Source organism: Hemitrygon akajei, chromosome 14, assembly GCF_048418815.1.
Source record: "Hemitrygon akajei chromosome 14, sHemAka1.3, whole genome shotgun sequence".
NCBI lineage: Eukaryota > Metazoa > Chordata > Chondrichthyes > Myliobatiformes > Dasyatidae > Hemitrygon > Hemitrygon akajei.
The window spans coordinates 83049374-83068553 of NC_133137.1; the positions used below are offsets into that span (position 1 = coordinate 83049374).

The 19180-nt window shown below is 39.7% G+C and overlaps 1 protein-coding gene across 2 annotated transcripts in view; it reads right to left on the reverse strand.

Moving 5' to 3' along the window:
- Nucleotides 1-5635: 5635 nt before the first annotated feature.
- Nucleotides 5636-19180, reverse strand: part of LOC140738741 (uncharacterized) — a 113388-nt gene continuing 99843 nt past the window's right edge. Inside the window, exons 22-25 of one of the 2 annotated variants that reach the window (XM_073066482.1) lie at nucleotides 18659-18764; nucleotides 16821-17002; nucleotides 8276-8398; nucleotides 5636-6804 (exon numbers count right to left, since the gene is read on the reverse strand). In XM_073066482.1, coding sequence (XP_072922583.1) covers nucleotides 6701-6804; nucleotides 8276-8398; nucleotides 16821-17002; nucleotides 18659-18764 — 515 coding nt within the window. In that variant the 3' untranslated portion in view covers nucleotides 5636-6700. The other variant, XM_073066483.1, reaches the window with a different exon arrangement.

A 19180-nucleotide genomic window follows, 5' to 3' on the forward strand; every position in this document is an offset into this window, starting at 1 on the left:
CAATAAAAGTAAAAGAGGTTATATAATATAGCAAAACCTAGTGGGAAGAGGAGCAGGAAGTTTTTAAGAACAAACAAGGCAGCTAGAAAAGCCATAAAGAGAGAAAAGATGAAATATGAAGTTAAGCTTGCCAATAACATAAAAGGATACAAGTTTTTTTTAAGAGATGAGAGTAGATAATCAGACTGCTGGAAAAATGACACTGGAGTAATGGCAGCAAAACTTAAGTACTTTGCATCAGTCTTCATTGTGGAAGACACTAGCAGACTGCCAGAAATGCAAGCATGGCAGGGGGCAGAAGTTGATATTAATAAGAAGGCCCTTAGGAAGTTGAAAAGTCAGAAGGTAGATAAGTCATTTGGACCAGATGGACTACACCCCAAGGTTCTGAAAGAGTTAGCTGAGGAGATTGTTGAGCCATTATTAATGATCTTTCAAGAATCACTAGATTTAAGAATTTCCTGAGGATTGGAAAATTGCAAATGGCTCTACAATTTTTAAAGGGACGGAGCAGCAGAAAGGAAATTAGAGGCCAGTTAGCCTGACTTCAGTGTTGGAAAGGTGTTGGGAGTCCATTAAGGAGGAGGTTTCGGGGTACTTGGAGGCACATGATAAAGTCGTTTCTAAAGGGGAAACCTTGCCTGACAAATCTCTTGGAATTCTTGGAGAAAATAACAGGCAGGATAGATAAAGGAGAGTCTGTGGTGTTTATTTGGATTTTCAGAAGGCTTTTGACAATATGCCGCACAAGGCTGCTTAGCAATATGAGAGCCCATGATTTTATGGAAAAGATACTGGAGTGGACTGAAGAGCAGGCAGCAAAGAATGGGAATAAAGGGGGCCTTTTTTGGTTGGCTGCCGATGACTAGTGGTGGGTCAGTTGGGACCGCTTCTTTTCACATTGTACGTCAATGATTTGGATGAAGGAATTGATGGCTTTGTAGCTGAATTTGTGGATAATATGAAGATAGATGGAAGGGCAGGTAATGTTGAGGCATCCGGTGTCTGCTGAAGGACTTAAAACAATTGGGGGAATGGACAAAGAAGTCACAGATGGAATATAATCTAGGGAAGTGCATGGTCATGCACTTGGTCAGAAGGAATAAAGGAGTGGACTATTTTGTAAATGGGAGAAATTCAAAAATCGGGTGTAGAGGGACTTGGGAGTCCTTAGGCCAGATTCCCTAAAGGTTAGCTTGCAGGTTGAGTCGGCAAGGAAGTCAAATGCAGTGCTAGCATTCATATTGAGAGGACTTGAATACAAAACCGAGGATGTAATGCTGAGACTTTATAAGGCATTGATCAGACCACAGTAGGAAGTTTTGTGAGGAGTTGTGGATATCCCATATCAAAGGAGAGATGTGCTGGTGTTGGAGAGGGTCGAGAGGAGGCTCACAAAAATGATGCCAGGAATGAAGTGGGGGGGGGGGGGGGGGGAGGAGAATATCACTTACCAAATATTGAGAGGTCTGGATTGAGTGGATGTGGAGAGGATATTGGGGAGTCTAGCATCAGAGGCCATAGCCTCAGAATAGAGAAATGTCCATTTAAAACAGAGATAATGAAAAATTTCATTAGCCAGAAGGTGGTGAATCTGTGGACCAAGTCATTGGGTTAATTTAAGGCAGATGTTGACAGGTTCTTGTGTAATCAGGACATCAAAGGTTTCAGGAAGAAGGCAGGAGAATGAGGTTAAGAGGGATAGTAAATTAGCCATAATGGAATGGCAGAGCAGGCTGAATGGGCCAATTCTGCTCCTAGGGCTTAAAGCCTTGTATTTGGGATAAATCATGTTTTAAAAACAAATCTCAAGCTGTAGATGATAAAAGCAATTTAGTCAAATGAAGAGCTAGTTCCAGAATGTTTGTCATTTTAGTTTGAAACTAAATTGCAAGTCTTCCAAGTTACCTAATGGATTGTGAATTCCATGAGATGCTAAGACACAGGAGCAGATTTAGGCCATTCCATTATGGCTGATTTATTATCCTTCTCAACTCCATTCTCCTGCCTTCTCCCCATAGTCTTTGACACATTTACTAATCAAGAACCTATCAATCTCTGCTTTAAATATACCCAATGATTGGCCTCCACACCCCTGTGGGAATGAATTCCAGATTCACCACTCTTGGCTAATGAAATTCTTCCTCATCTGTTGTAAAGATCCTTGTGTTGACATTCTGAGACTGTGCACTCTGGTCTTAGACTCTTCCACTATAGGAAACACCCTCTCCATATCCACTCTATTCTGGCCTTGTACTTTCACTATTTGATTCTAGGATTCAGTGATACATTCCTAAGCTGGACAAGTGAGGCTTGAAGCAGAATCCTCGGAGTGGTAAGTTTGGTAGAGATTATCAAGCAGCTTTGGTGCAGGGTATTTGAAAATGGTACGTTATCACCATGGTGTGCTATCAGAAGGGGAACTGTGTGCTTTTTGAGCCTGCTTCATCAGTGTAATTGTGCTTGATGTTCAATCTCTCACCTTCTCCTGCAAATTAATACAATCATCAGCAAATATTGTTTCTGCTCCTATTAGAGGACAGGAAAATGCCTGCCTCAATTTTATGGGGTTGAAATGATCAAACAATTGATTTTCAGTATAAGATATAAATTCAGTTTATGAAATAGTTTGTTTAATTTGCATTAACCTCAACTTTACTAAAGCTGTATTTGTGTTACCAGTATTTGATAGTACATCTGCTTCAGCTTCAGTAAACTAGGGCATAAGTTAAGCTGCAATGGGAGACCCGAGGCAGGTGGACTGCATCTTTTTCATTGTCAAAATATTTAATGTTAGCATGCATTTGAGATGAGAAGAGCAATGTTCAGAAAATAAATGTAAAGCAAGTTTATTTTAACACAGTGGATGGTGGTGGAGACTGATATACTAGAGACATTGAAGATTTTCTTAGGCACACAAATATGTAGACAATGGAGAGATTAATGTAATTAGGCATTGTTAATTTAATTAATTCAGTTCAACATTATGGCCGTTTCCTTTCATTTATGTTCTATGTTCTAAATACATGGTTGTTTTCTGCAGGTTTTAAATACCAGTGCTATAGCTATATTGAGACAGCTTGGCTGATTCTGAACCACAACAGCATTACACACAGAACTATGAAGCCTTTCTTAACTTCTATATGCTAACAACTTTCATTATTCTAATTAATTCAAAGGCAGCTGGATGTTGCAGTCTTTCCTAATTTGCCCTTAACCAGGCCAGGTTAAACCACTTTTTTTCTGATGTTGTAGGTGGTTGATCAGAGTAACTTGTTATCCCTTCCAATAGCAATGTTTAATATTTGACATTTAACCCTGGTTAATAAGTACTTTTTAAATCCTTTGAATGCGTGCTCTGAAACTGTCAAATGCTCATTGTGGCACTGGGTAAAGCATCTGGCCATCTGACTCGGCTCTACACTTAAATGTGAACATGCCCCTAATTAAACAATTTAAATAATAATTGAATTTCTAATCAATTTATTTCATACCCTTGGCATTGGAGAGATTTGAGTAAAATGATAATCCAGAAACCTCCTGAGCAATTTGGTACCTCTACTTATGAGAATGACAACTGTATTTTAAGTCATCCCCAACTTATGACTTAAGTAAAACCCACACATTCAACTGTCCGGCAGATCAGTGGGATGGGTGTTTGTTGGCTGCTATGGGTCTCCAGGTGTCTTCCACAGTGTTGCAACTTGGTTCACAGTCACATCTGTGACTCCCAAACTATTTATTTTAAAACACTTCCCAGGAACTGAACCTGGGAGGGCCTTTAATGTAAACTGTACTTAAGCCTTTATATAAAGGTACAATGTTTAATTTGGATTATCCTAGCCATGTATCCAAGTTATTATGTTTGCTCAGTACTATCCATGACTTTACACATATTACACATTTTCCACACTGAACACTAATTCAGACCTGCTCTTGGCATTAACTCTACTCATATTTATTCCATTAATTCAACATGAAATGTTTGTCAAAAAGGATGAATCACCACAGACATTTTTGGCTATACATGTTCACTAACTCAGACATTCTTACAATTACTACAAAATGGTAAAAACTAATACTTTAGTTGCGATATGAAAAGCATATAAAGGATTTCACCTTATTCAGGAACAGTTAAATGAACCATACAATTTACTAAAAACAAACTGGTGTGAATATTATTCTGAATTAAACCTGTATCCAAGCAGTGTACTAATTCAGATAATGTGTTTGGGAGGCTTTGCTTCTGATTATTTCTTAATCATCCTCATACAGAAGGTACCATACAAGCTTTGCCTGTGTGGGGATAGATCCTACATATACCTATTTGGTGGGCAGGATCCTTCCGTCCCATAAAAAAAACTTGAGTTCTTACCAGCCTTTTTCACATAGTTATTATATCTGAGCTAAGTATCTTAGAGTATGACTTCCAAAAGTTACTGCAAAACTGTTTGGACTTGGATGGCTGTTTGTACCATTTACTGTCATTGGTATTTTGGTGACAAACATACTGCTTGATTACTTCTAGGATTATTACAAACCCATAACTAAAGCTGTACAGATCTGCTCAGCCAAAACAAAACTTAAATACTCTCTGAAAATACTGGAGAAACTCAGCAGATCAGGCAGCATCTATGAAGAGGAATAAATATTTGATGTTACAAGCCAAGACCCTTCCTGACAAAAGGACTTGGCCTGAAACGTCGACTCCTTATTCCTCTCCATTGATGTCGCTGCGACCTGTTGCGTTCCTTCAGCATTTTGTGTGTGTCAGCTTGGAAATATTTCGGACTCATTCAGAGCAATGATCATGTTACATGGACCTTTATTAAGGACACTGTGATTTTCTTTTATACTGTCAACTTTAAAAATGCTATTTATTTTTATTTTATTTAAAGATATAGTGCAGAATTGGCCCTTTGAGCCACACTGCCAACAACCCGTTTTAATCCTAGCGTAATCACAGGACTATTTACAATGACCAATTAACCTACTAACTGGTGTGTCTTTGGACTGTGGGAGGAAACTGGAGCATCTAGAGGAAATACACACATTCCATGTGGAGGGCATACAAATGCCTTACAGAGGACAACAGGATTGAACACTGAACTCCAACGCCCTGAGCTGTAATAGTGTAATGTAACTGGTGGAAATGTATATAATTCTCAACCACCAACATTGTTTTGAGGTACACTTTAAGAGGCTGGTCTGATGTGATGACTTAGTTATGTGAAGGACTTTTACCACACTTTGTGTTCAGTGTTTGGATTGCAATAAATGAGTTGTTAGAATTTTTCTTAAACGTAAAATGCTTCATATCATTTTCTTTGCAAGAACCTACAATGGAATCATGCTAACCACTATGGCACACAATTTTATTGACAGAGAATGGAGGGAAGGCAAAAATATAATATGCATCTGTAGAGAGGAAGCAGATTCTAGTAGATTAATTGCATAGAAGATTGTTCATCTGATCTATTAGTGAAGAATATAATTCTGACTGGCCTCTGGTCCAACCTACAATCAGAGAATTCTTTTGTATACAGAGAAATCTCTTCCACAAAGCAGAATACTCCAAGAGTTAGTTGTTCAGAATTTTATTTTAACAAAATTTACTAAAAATGCAATATTCCCATTTTTGAAATACAGTTTTTTATTCTGATGCCCATTAAATATGTACATGTTTACAAATAAATATAAAAATACATTCAGCCATTTAGGTGATGGTTAAAATTAGTGTGAACCAATAAGGGTTTTAAAAAAAAGCACATCCAGCTGATAAATAAAGTTGATTGAATGTGGCACTGTTCCACCAAACACCAAAGAATATTGTTTACTTTTCTACTTCTATTCTTGACAAGGCAATCAGTTAAGAAATCTGAAGTAGGTTTTGGTTTAGTGATTTCTAATTAACATATCCAACTTTTTTATCATTTTTAACAGAAGGGGAGAGAATAAATGAAAGGACACTGAACTCATGGAGTTCACCATTAGGAAGAAAAAAAACTGCCTGATGCAGGGATAACAAAAGGGGGAAAAAAACCATTATAAATATTTTTTTAAAAAACCAGTATTAAACATAAACAAAACAAATAGCATTTACCAAAATATTTTTCAAATATTTCAACAATTGCATACTTTTCTAATGTTTTGCAGTTTGATAATGAGTAGATTATTCAACAGCAGAGGATTTTATTATACCGAATGTCAATAAATCAAAATATTGTAATCCCATCTAAATCCCTGCTGAGAAGATGGAAAAATATTTCTGTACATCCAAAAACCTCCTGTCATTTGCATCCGAAGTCGTAGTGGGTTTACTTTGAACTCTGAACCCCTCAACTATACTTGCCCAAGTGGGGAACCGATAAATCGAGCAATCTGAAGCTTGATAGCGAGATAGACTATCCTCTTACCCTTGAAACAGGCACATTTTTTCTGTAAAGTACCCAAAATAACAGAACAAGTACTTGCAAAGTTTTGTTAAAGATTGTTTAGCTAAATGTTTGCTAAGATCAGGCAAAAATCCTGAAAGGCAATGGACATTGAAAAGATAGGACATGAAAATAAACAAGCATGGACAAGTTACAGGGAAATTGTTTTCTCTGGTTTTCCAAAAAACCAAAAAGACTTACCCAACCCCCAACCTCACCTCCACACACCCAACTAAAGCTTTGGCATCCCGATTTGAAATTACAACTCAGAACACATCTTGATCCATTTCTGAATTTTGACTTCTTGTGCTTTTCCCAAAGAACAATCCCAACTGGGTCTCAGTAGTGTGATGCTCTTTAGCCCGAATAGCTTAAAAAAAAAACAAAAAATAATATTGCCTGTGTTTAGATTTATGTTCTAGTAGATAGAAACATATAAAGCATTCTGAGACACATAGCATTTCTTTGTGGGTAAGGATATACACATAGAAACATTGGCATATAAAACAAGCTATTGTTAGTGCAGTGATGATTCTAACTTGAATAAATACGTCACACAGTCTAGTGATCTCAAGCAGAATATCCCAAAGAAAATACAACTCACTGTACAAAAGAAAAAAATCCTGATGTTGGTTTAATGGATTGGTGTGAAAACTTTATTTATTTATTTATTTATTTATTCAAGAGAGACAGGTCCTTCCAGCCAACCAAGCCGCACCACCCAACAACCCATCTATTTAATCCTAGACTAATCACAGAACAATTTACAATGGCCATTTAACCTACTTTGGAATGTGGGAGGAAACCGGAGCACCTGAAGGAAACCCATGCATGGAAGGGAAGGTTATACAAGTTCCTCACACTCAATGTTGGAGTTGCACTCTGAACTCTTAACACCCCGAGCTGTAATAGTGTCACGCTAACCACAATGCTACCATGACAAATATGAGATTCCACAATTCTTTAGCAAGGCCTTTGACAAGCTCCTGCAAAAGTGTGCTAGCGTGGAAGGTTAGAACACAATGGGATCTAGAGCCAGTTAGCCGACTAGATACAAAACTGGCTTGGTGAGAGGAGCGCAGGGTAGTAGGGGAGTGTTGTTCGTCAGATTGGAGCCTGTGCTGAATACCCTGTTGTCAGTCATATATATCATCAATTTGGATGAGAAAGTTAGTAAATTTTTGGATGTCACTAAAATTGGTGGTGTGGTGGGCAGTGAAGAAGGCTTCTAAGGCTACAACATGATCTAGGTAAATTGGAAAAGTGGGCCATGGAATGGCAGACAGCAGTTAACTCAGAAGTATTCATTTTTGAGGAGTTAAAGCAGGTCAGGACATACAAAGTAAATGGCCAACCCTGCAGAGTGTTGTAGAACAATGAGACCTAGAATGCAAGCATATAACTCCCTTGAAGTGGCACCACACTTAGAAAGCGTGATCAAAAGACATAAGTGATGCTGACCATTACTTTCTACATTTCAGATGTCCAGCATAAAATATTTTTGTATTACAAAAAAAAATTGCTGGACCCTCAGATTTATGGCATCCCCTAGTATGAAAAGCAGAAGATTGTAAATGCTAGCAATCTGAAAACAGAAGATGCTAGAAATACTCAGCAGGTCAGGCAGCATCTGTGGAGAGAGAATAAAAATACTGAAAGAGAAAAATATTGAAAGAGAATTAGAGTTAATATTTACAAGTGAACTAGTTTTCGCTGGGCTCATTGGTTTATTATTTAAATATTCAAATACTTTTCAAATAGTAAAATGTATTCAATTTACTCATTGGTCACCTTTTGACTACTGCCATATACTTATAACAAAAAGCAAATAAGCATCTTACCATTTTCTGTAACATAGGTACTCTGTAAAGGAGTGGTCAGGTTTCTTAACTCCTTGGTGAAATTATTTATATCCAAAACTATAATTCCATTTTGGGTGAAGATTTCTTTGTTTTCAGGTTTACCTGGAAAAATTGCCAAGAATGAGAAATGTAATGAGTAAAACAGGTTATTATAAACTTGAAAAGTTTGCAAATTCTGGAGATGTGCAAGAAACACATTGATGTAGGAACAGGAGCAGCTAGTTCAATTCCTACAGGTTTAGGTTGCAACTTTATAAAGTCCTCCTTTGCCTGTTTCTTATAGTTTGTTCAGGATCACATTTAATTGTTATTCAATGTATACAGCCAAACAAAACATTATTCCTCCAGGGCCAAGGTGCAAAACACAGTATACACAGTCACACACAGCGTACATATTATGAGAGCACATACTGTACAGTCACAAAAGTAATATTAGCACAAATCTCTGAGTTGCAAGGCCTGAAGACTGATGGAACGTAGCTTGTTCTGGAGCCAGGTTTCTGCAAGAACAAGCACACCCTTAATATTCCCTCTCAACAATAAAACAAATTAATCTCTCTTTTGAGATTAAAGCATTATATTGAAATTACAGGTTATTGAGATTACTGCACCTTCAGGAAATTTCCAAAGATTTTTTTGTCCCTTTAGTTCTTAATAATTGCATTGTTATTGTGACACTCTATCAAACCTCTTGTGAGAACCCATATTTACTTTAACCTTATTACCTGACCCTTGATAGCTTCATCCTGCAATTTAATCATGTTAGTTGGTTAAACAAAATTTTAATTTATTTGCCAAACTCTTTTAAAAGTTATTAAACTGAAAAGATTGTTGAAATGATTAACAAGGATGCTGCCAGGACTTAAGGGACTGAGTTATAAGAAGAAATCAGACTTTATTCCTTAGAGTGCAGGAGACTGAATGAGAGATAGAAAATCATGAAGGACATAGACTAAATGCACTCAGTTTTTCTTTTTGAGCAGTATTCAGGAATCAAGAACTAGAGGGCTTAAGTTTAAAGTGAAAGGGGAGAACTTTAAAAGGAATTAAAAGGAATTTCAGGGGCAACTTTTATTATGTACACAAAAGTGTACAAAGTGTATGTGGAATTTGCTGCCGGAAGAAATGGTTCAACTTTTAACAGACAGACGGGGCATCTTAGCATGGGTAAGTTGGGCTGAAGGGCCTGTTTCTGCTATATGTCTTGACACTTCATCACCTGATGCACAGCCACTATTTCAGAATCCAATTTATTATTTGCACCATCTTACATGACCCAAAATGTTTTCTTTTGCACTAGTCATATTATAAATTACAAAATAAATAGAAGTGCAAATAAGGAATGATGAGGCAGTGTTCTGAAGGGGTATTCTTCCACATAGAATGAGCTGCCAGAGGAAGTGGTGGAACAAAATATATACAAGACATTTAAAAAGCATTTGGACAGGAAAGGATTAGAGGGATATGGGCTTAATACAGACAAATGGGGCAAGTATAGACACTCAGTATATAGAATAAGGTAGATGAACTTGTAGCAGTTACAAGTTGGCATTTATGACACTGTGGGAATTACTGAAATGTGGTTGAAAGAAGATTATAACTGGGAGCTTAATGTCCAAGGATACAAATTGTATCAAAAGGACAGGCCGGAAGTAGAGGGGAGGGGTGGCTCTGTTAGTACAAAAATGAAATCAAATCATTAGAGATGACATAGGATCTGAAGGTGTAGAATCATTGTGGATAGAGCTAAGAAACTGTAAGGGTAAAAAGACCCTGATGGGAGTTATATACAGACCCCCAAACAGTAGTAAGGATGTGGTCTACAATTTACAAAGGAGATAGAAAATGCATGTCAAAAGGGCAATGTTAGGATAGTCATGGGTGATTTCAATGTGCAAATAGATTAGGAAAACCAGGTTGATGCTGGATACCAAGAGGGGGAATTTCTAGAATGCCTACGAGGTCAAGGAGGAGGAAGTGGTGGGTGTCCTAATGAGTGTTAAGGTGGTTAAATCCTCATGCCTCATGGGAGTTACCCCAGGTTACTGAAGGGGGCAAGAGGTAAGACTGCTTACAATTTGACTTGTAACTTTGAGTCTTGTTGAGGCACAGATGACGTCCCAGAGGACTGGCGAGTAGCTAATGTTGCATCTCTATTTAAGGGAACAAGGAAAAATCCTGGGAAATCTTGAGTCTTACATCAGTTGCAGGGAAATTGCTGGAAAAAAATTCTTAGGGATAGGATACATGAGCATTTAGAAACCCATGGCCTAATTAGGTAGAGCCAGCATCACCCTCTGTGGGGCAGGTCATGTCTTAACAACTCAAGGTTTTTGACAAGGTGACGAGAGAGATGATGAAGTTAGGGCAGTGGATGTTGTCTATGTGGATTTTTTTGTAAGTCTCTCATGAGAGACTAATCCAGAAGATTAAGATGCATAGGGTCCACAGCAAATTGGCTGTTTGGATTCAGCACATAGAAGACAGAGAGTAGTGCTCCAGGGGACTTATCTAAGCTGGAGGTCTGTAATTAGTGGTGTTCTGCAGGGATCTGTGATGGGACCTCTGCTGTTTGTGATGTCTATAAATGACCTGGATGAAAATGTAGATGGGTGGGTTAGTAAGTTTACAGATGATACCTAGATTGCTGGAGCTGTTGATAGTATAGAAGACTGGCAAAGAATACAACATTATACAGTTCAATTGAAGATATGGACAGGGAAATGGCAGGTGGAGTTTAACCCAGATAAATGTGAGATGTTGCACCTCAATAGGGAAAATGCAAGGAGGCAGTACACTGTTAATGGCAAAATCCTGATGAGCAGAGAGATCTTGGGGTCCAAGTTCATTGTTCCATGTAAGTGGCTACACAGGCCGATAGGGTGGTTAAGGCAGCTTTCAAAAGTCAGGAGGTTATGTTATAACTTTATAAAACTCTGGTTAGGCCACATTTAGAGTATTGCATACAGTTGTGGTCGCCCCACAATAGGAAGGATGTTGAGGCCTTGGGGAGGGTGTAGAAGAGGTTTACCGGGATACTGCCTAGGTTAGAGGGCATGTGCTAACATGAAAGGCTGGACAAACCTGGGTTGTTTTCTTTGGAACAGTAGAGGCTGAAGGGAGATCTAGTGGAAATTTATTAGATTATGACAGGTATAGATAGAGCAGATAGTGACAGCTTTCCCAGGGTAGAAATGTCTAATACCAGAGGGCAAGCATTGAAGCTGCGAGGAGGTAAGTTCAAAGGGGATGTGGCTAAGTTTTTTTACTCAGAGAGTGGTGGATGCCTGGAATGCTCTGCCTGGTATGATGGTAGAGACAAATACATTAGAGGGTTTTAAAAGACATTTAGATAGGCGGTGACTAGTGGGGTGCCTCCGGGATCTGTACTGGGTCCAATGTTGTTTGTCATATACATTAATGATCTGGATGATTAGGTGGTAAATTGGATTAGTAAGTATGCAGATGATACTAAGATAGGTGGTATTGTGGATAATGAAGTAGATTTTCAAAGCTTGCAGAGAGATTTAGGCCAGTTAGAAGAGTGGGCTGAAAGATGGCAGATGGAGTTTAATGCTGATAAGTGTGAGGTGCTACATTTTGGTACAACTAATCAAAATTGGTGGTACATGGTACATGGACATACATGGTAAATGGTAGGGCATTGAAGAATGCAGTAGAACAGAGTGATCTAGGAATAATGGTGCATATTTCCCTAAAGGTGGAATCTCATGTGGATAGGGTGGTGAAGAAAGCTTTTGGTATGCTGGCCTTTATAAATCAGAGCATTGATTATAGGAGTTGGGATGTAATGTTAAAATTGTACAAGGCATTGGAACGGCCAAATTTGGAGTATTGTGTACAGTTCTGGTTACCAAATTATAGGAAAGATGTCAACAAAATAGAGAGAGTACAGAGAAGATTTACTAGAATGTTACCTGGGTTTCAGCACCTAAGTTACAGAGAAAGGTTGAACAAGTTAGGTCTTTGTTCTTTGGAGTGTAGAAGGTTGAGGGGGGACGGAACTTGATAGAGGTATTTAAAATTATAAGGGGGATAGATAGAATTGATGTGGATAGGCTTTTTCCATTGAGAATAGGGGAGATTCAAACAAGAGGACATGAGTTGAGAGTTAGGGGGCAAAAGTTTAGGGGTAACATGAGGGGGAACTTCCTTACTCAGAGAGTGGTAGTTGTGTGGAACGAGCTTCCAGTAGAAGTGGTAGAGACAGGTTCAATATTATCATTTAAAGTAAAATTGGATAGGTATATGGACAGGAAAGGAATGAAGGGTTATGGGCTGAGTGCAGGTCGGTGGAACTAGGTGAGAGTAGGCGTTTGGCACGGACTAGAAGGGCCGAGATGGCCTGTTTCTGTGCTGTAAGTGTTATATAGTTATATGAATGTGAGGGAGATAAATGGATATGGACATTGTGTAGGGAGAAGGGTTTAATTTTTGGAGTGTTTTGATTTACTTTTAAGCTGGCTTGGCAGAACACTGTGGGTTAAAGGGCCTGTTCCTGTGTATTATTCTATGTTTGAATGTTCTACATTTATGAGATGGCTTTTTAGAGCAGCTCGATGTTGAGCCCACTGGTGATAAGCTATTCTGGATTGGGTGTCGTGCAATGAACCGGAATTGATCAGGAAGCTTAAGGTAAAGAAACCTTTAAGTGATCAGTGATCACAATATGATAGAATTAACCCTGCAATTTGAGAAGGAGAAGCTAGCATAAGAAAGGAACTCACCAAAATTGATTCAAAGGAAATAGTAGCATGGACAACTGCAAAACACTTTAGATTTCTTAAAAGGAGTCAAAAGGAAGAAGGTCCACTTCAGCTTACGTGGCTGAATTGAAGAAATTTCTGAGCATTGTCAGTTCAGTAATGAGCTTAATGATGCACTCAGATATCATATCGTTTATGGAATCTTACAAGGAAGCAATCAAAAACAGCTCCAAACTGAAACACAACTCACATTTAAAAGAGTAGCTGAAACTGCTGCGTCAATGGAAACAGCAGCCAGAGATGCAAATGAGTTGCAGTCCGGAATGAAAGCAAGAGTGAACAAAATTTCAATGTCTAAACAGAAACCTGCCTGGCTGAGCTAACTGTGCTGCTGTAGTGGCATGGGCTCATTTAATCAGACCAGTGCAGGCTTAAGGACAAAACTTGCAGAAAATGCAACAAAGTAAGACAAGTACAAAGAGCATGTCAGCAGACAAAAATAAACAGACTGCACAGGGAAGAGAAAAATATAAAAAGTCCAGTGCAATTTCAAAAAGAGCACTGACCTCATGCTGTTGATGAAAAATCTGATAATGATGAGAGAGACACAGGACTGTGTAGCTTTGATTTTACAATGTGAAAACTATCATCAGGAGACAAGCAATATGGCTTACACCAGATGTGAATGGCAAATCACTGTGCTGTAATGTGCAGAAGTCTTAGGCACATATATACCATAGCTAGGGTGCCTAAGACATTTGCACAGTACTGTAGTAATTTTATGTATTGCACTGTATTGCTGCTGTAAAAAAACACAAATTTTCATGACGTATGTGAGTGATGATAAACCTGATTCTGATATGGGTCTCTATTGTGAACTGAAAGTGGGAAGGGGGCAGGGAGAGAGGAATCATGGTTGGGAAAGGGGGAAGAGAGAGCGGAAAGCACCAGAGAGACATACTGTAATAATCAATAAACAAATTGCTTGGAGTTAAATGGCCTTGTCAAGTGTCTGAGGGCTAGGTGTATCTGCACCCAAGCCATCCCCGCCCCAGTGCTCCTTCTCTGCCATCTGTCCCACACCCCTCCCGTGGCACTCCACCCTCACCACTCCCAATGTCTTTTGTTCCCGCCAGATTTACAAACTCATTCTCTGCTCCACGTTGACAAATACAGTAATGTGCAAAAGTTCAGCTAAGACTTTTTAAGCTACGTACCTAAGACTTTTTGCACAGTACTGTAATTAAAGTAGAATTGGTCACAAAATGAGTTTGAACGGCATTTCAAAGATTCTGAGCTGAAGCCTGCAGATATCCAACTAAAAACTCATACTGGAGAAAAAGATAACTCCTGTGCGAATGGCATTCAAAACAGTAAAATACAACAATCAACAAGCCACATTAGGCTCGTAAGTGGTAAAAACAGGTGGGACCGTAATTGGCTGAGACAACGACAGCTAGTTTGGGGGTTCAGCCACCTTTCACATGCAACATTCACCTGTAATTGAGTCAACTGGAAGTGAATTAAGAAAGATACTGGTTGATGCCACAGCAGTGATCAAGGATAGCATTGGAAAACTCAAACATATCAAGTGTGAAATTGTGTTAAATGAAAATCCCACACCAAAGGTTTTCAAAGCCCATCTACTTCTCTACACTATCTGTGATAAAGTTCCCAGTGAGCTAGACTGCATGGAGCTGGAGGAATTATTTCCAAGGTTGAGTGCAGCCCATGGGCAATGCCAAAATAGCTAAGAAGAATGTGTCGGTCAGGATCTGGGGGTTATTTTAAGGTCACCATCAACCCAGTAAAGTCAATACCCTCTGCCCAGATTGGAAGATATCTTTGCAAACCTTCCTGGACTTAGCTGAGGCCTGCCTACAGATGGAGATGAAAGAAAAGTTCAGTGTTTCTCACCATAAACACTCACAAAGGGCTTTATCGCTATAACAGGTTTATTTTTGGAGTAGCATCTGCATTCAGGCAAAAAGCTATGGACCAGGTGCTGCAAGGCTGCCCAGACACTCAGTGTTACCTCAATGACATTGTTGTTACTATTGAGGATGACAAGGAACATCGCCAAAATCTTCAGACAAATCTTAAAAAAATTAGAAGATTATGAGCTTGGAGCATGATACGACAAGTGTGAATTCTTTAAACCAAGTATCACTTACTATGGTCACACCATTGATACTCAAGTGCGCAGAGCAACTTCAAGCAGTGGTGGATGACCCAAGGCCAAAGAACATGTCAAAGGTGCGGTTATTCTCAAGATTCGTCAATTACTATAAATGGTTCCTGACAAACCTGGTCACTGTGCTCCACCCCTTGAACTCATTACTACGGATTGGGAAGAAATGGCAATGGACAAAGCTCTGTGAGATGGCTTTCCAAAAGGTAAAGGAATTGGTGATGTCGGACACTGTTCTCACACATTATGATCCACATCATCCAATGAAGCTTGTCTGAGATGCCTCACCCTATGGTACAGGGACAGTCTTGTCACATGTTACGAGTGATGGAAGAGAATGCCCCATAGCCTTTGCATCATTACTGCTGCAGAGAAAAATTATGCACAGATTGAAAGAGAGGCCTTGAGTCTGGTTTGGGATGTAAAACATTTCAACTACTACTTGAACGGGGACTGATCATCAACCACTGATGTCCATTTTCAATCCATAGACGAGTGTACCACTAACAACAACAGCACAAATGCAGAGATGGATTTTGTTTCTTGGAGGACACAATTACAAGGTTGAATTCAAGAGGACAAGTAATTATGGAAAAGTTGATGGATTGTCCCGTTCACCCTTGGAAAAGGAAATACCTGGAAAATTTACAAGAGGACACTTCTCTTGATGTATTCGCCCTAATGCAAGTCAAAAGTCTCTCTAATACATCAGAGATGATCCGAAGGGAAACCAGAAAAGACCCCACACTGTTTCAGGTCTACATGGCAACCCAAAATGGCTGGAATGTGCAGCAGAAATTCCAGTTCATCCATTTTGACCAGCGTCAGGATGAACTTGCCCTTGACAGGGGTTGCCTTATGTGGCGATTGAGAGTTGTTGTACCTATAAACTGACAGCTAACGTGTTGGAGGAGCTACATGCCAGTCATCTAGGCGTGGTCAAAATGAAAGTGTTGGCTCAAAGCTTTGTCTGGTGGCCTGGGATAGATCAGCAGACTGAGCAGCTTGCCATGAACTGTACAGGATGCCAACACATCCAAAAGAAAGATGCCCTGAGCCGTCAGAACCAATTCCTGCAGACTCGGAGTCATACATACATAGAACAATGCAGCATAGTACAGATGTTGAGCCAACTTTTTAACCTACTCTATGATCAATCTAACCCTTTCCTCCTATATAGTGTTCCATTTTTCTTTCATCCATGTGCTATCTAAGAGTTTCTTAAATTCCCTAATGTATCTGCCTCGACCACCATCCTTGGTAGGGCATTCCATGCATTCACCACTCTGTTTTTTAAAAAAAACTAACCTCTGACATCCTCCCTATTCTTTTCACCAACTATCTTAAAATTAAGCCCCCTCGTACAGGCCTTTTCTGCCCTGGGAAAAAGTCACTGGCTATATGCCTCTAATCTTGTACACTTGTACCAAGTTGTTTGTACATTTGTTTGTAATTTGATTACACTTTTATCAAGTTACCTCTCATCCTACATTCAGTAAGAATGAGTTTTATGCTCTTTGATTCTACGACAATGTTTTCTCAAACACAGCACTATCCAACTTTAGGTTTATGGCCACCAAATTTCCAGTTCCTTACTTAGCCTTACCTGAGAGAAACACGGCAAACCGGGAGCTTATTCTCTGAACCTGGAGCTTCTTAAGACAACTGAGATAGTCAGGCTTTGTCTGGGACTTTGAATCACACCCATGGAAAGGGAGAAATTCCACGATATTCTCTTCCACCTTTTGATTCAGAAGGGAAATCTTCCTCCTGGCCGCACTCTCCTCCCTGGGTCGATGGATGGTATGTCACAGTCCCAAGGGAAGATGATTCCAAAGTAAAAAAAATACAACCGTGAAGATTGTGGAAACTTGAATTCTATATAATATTGATAGAACACAGTTCACACCCTTTTAACATCGACATCATGAGGTAGTAGATCTACTTTATGGCTATGGTGACATAGATTTCTTCCTGACCTATGGTGCTGTCTGTGTGGAGTTTGCATGTTCTCTCTGTAACAGCGTAGGCTTCACTTTGATGCTTCAGTTTCCTTCCAAATTCCAAAGATCTGGCTGTTAGTGTGTGAACTGACTGCTGTAAATTGTCCCAAGTATGTAGGTGAATGCTGGAACCTCAGGCAGGGAGAATTAATGGGAATGTGAGGATAATAGGGAAAGGCAGGGAAAGAAGGGACATGGAGTGGATGTTTCCAATAGTGGGAGAGTTTATGACCAGAGGTCACAGCCTCAGAAGGACATCCCTTTAGAACCAAGATGAGGAGCAATTTCTTTAGCCAAAGAGTGGTGAATCTACAGAACTGCTAAGCCATTAGGTGTATTTAAAACAGAGGTTGATAGATTCTTGGGCATTAAAGGTTATGGGGAGAAGGCAGAATAATGGGAGAATGTATCAGCCATGATCAAATGGTGGAGCAGACTCAATGGACCAAATGGCCTAAATCTGCTCCTATGTCTTCTGGTTTACAAAGGACATCGGTTTAAGATGGGGAAGATGGGACTTGTTAGCCGTGGTTGGCAGTTCATCTAGGAGAAGGAAAACTCTGATCTCAAAGCTCCGCTGCCTTGTGGCTATACCCACTGATGGGAAAGGTTTCAGGAGTAAACCCTGAGGGAAAAATCCAGAGCTGGAATCCCTAAGGCAGCCCTACGTTGAGTTCAATACTGACTGGCAACTCCTGCGATGCTGCTGGTACCAAACTGTATCGGTCTTTGCTGTTCCTTTGGGTTCATCAGATGCTTGGAGAGGGGGAACTTACTGCATGGGCAACAGTGTGCTCTCCATATCGTGCTACCCAGGCTTGTGTATCTAGACAGCTGGGATGCAACGTCCATGGTCAACTCTGACCGACAGAGGCCTCAGACTCAAACAGATTTAAGGTGATGGGGGAAGATTTAAAGGGGACTGGAGAGGCAAGTTCTCCCCCACACAGAGGGTGGTGGTTATATGTAATGAGCTGCCAAATGGCCAGACATTGGATGGGTTCATGGATAGGAAAGGTTTTGAAGGATATGTGACAAATACTGGCAAATGGGCTAGCTCTGGAGGCATCTTGGCTAGCACGGACAAGGTTGGCCAGAGGGCTTATTTCCATGCTGTTTAACACTATGCCTCTGAGATACAATGCACTGTGAGATTTACAGTAATTCTGTCAGGCACAAAAATATCCATTTATAATTCCAGTTCAAAACAACATGGATTGCTTTGACTCCATTCCACCAATTTAATTAGAAAAACTGATGATAGAAAACACTTAAAGGATTTGTAATCATCAATAGCTCTACCCACTTTGCAGCTGGTAACATCAACATTTTGCACTGTTCTGCACAGCAATGGGAACTACCCTCTGCTGTAACTAAATCCTAGCAAGACAAATGTCTGCCCTGGAAAATGAGCTTCACAGTTGATAATGCACAGACTAACCTTGTCATCTCTTTCAGCCGTTTGAGTTCTCTGAAATGAACCATCCACTTCCACTTAGACTTGAAGTCAAGTTTCTCCAGCACTGCAGAGATCTGTTGCAAGTATTCTGATTGTGAAAAAAAGAAGAGCCTTCACTGTAAAACTTTCAAATAAATGTGCTGCCGAGCTGCCTTGCCATTTATATAGGAACTGGAATTGGATTGCTGTTGTCACACGTACTGAGGTACAGTGAAAGGCTTGTCTTGCATACTGTTCATTCAGATCAATACAGTACACTGAGGGAGAATAAGGTAAAACAATAACAATGCAGAATAAAGTGTCACTGCTACAGAGAAAGTGCAGTGTAAGTAGACAATAAAGTGCATTTTTGTAACTAGGCAGATTGCAAGGTCAAAGAGTCCTTCCTGTCATAGTAGAGAATCACTCTATAATCTTATAACAGCAAGGTAGAAGCTGTCCTTGAGTCTGCTACTGCCATCGACCCAGGCTCCAGGTTGGAGGAAGTGAAGGAGTGGAGAGGCT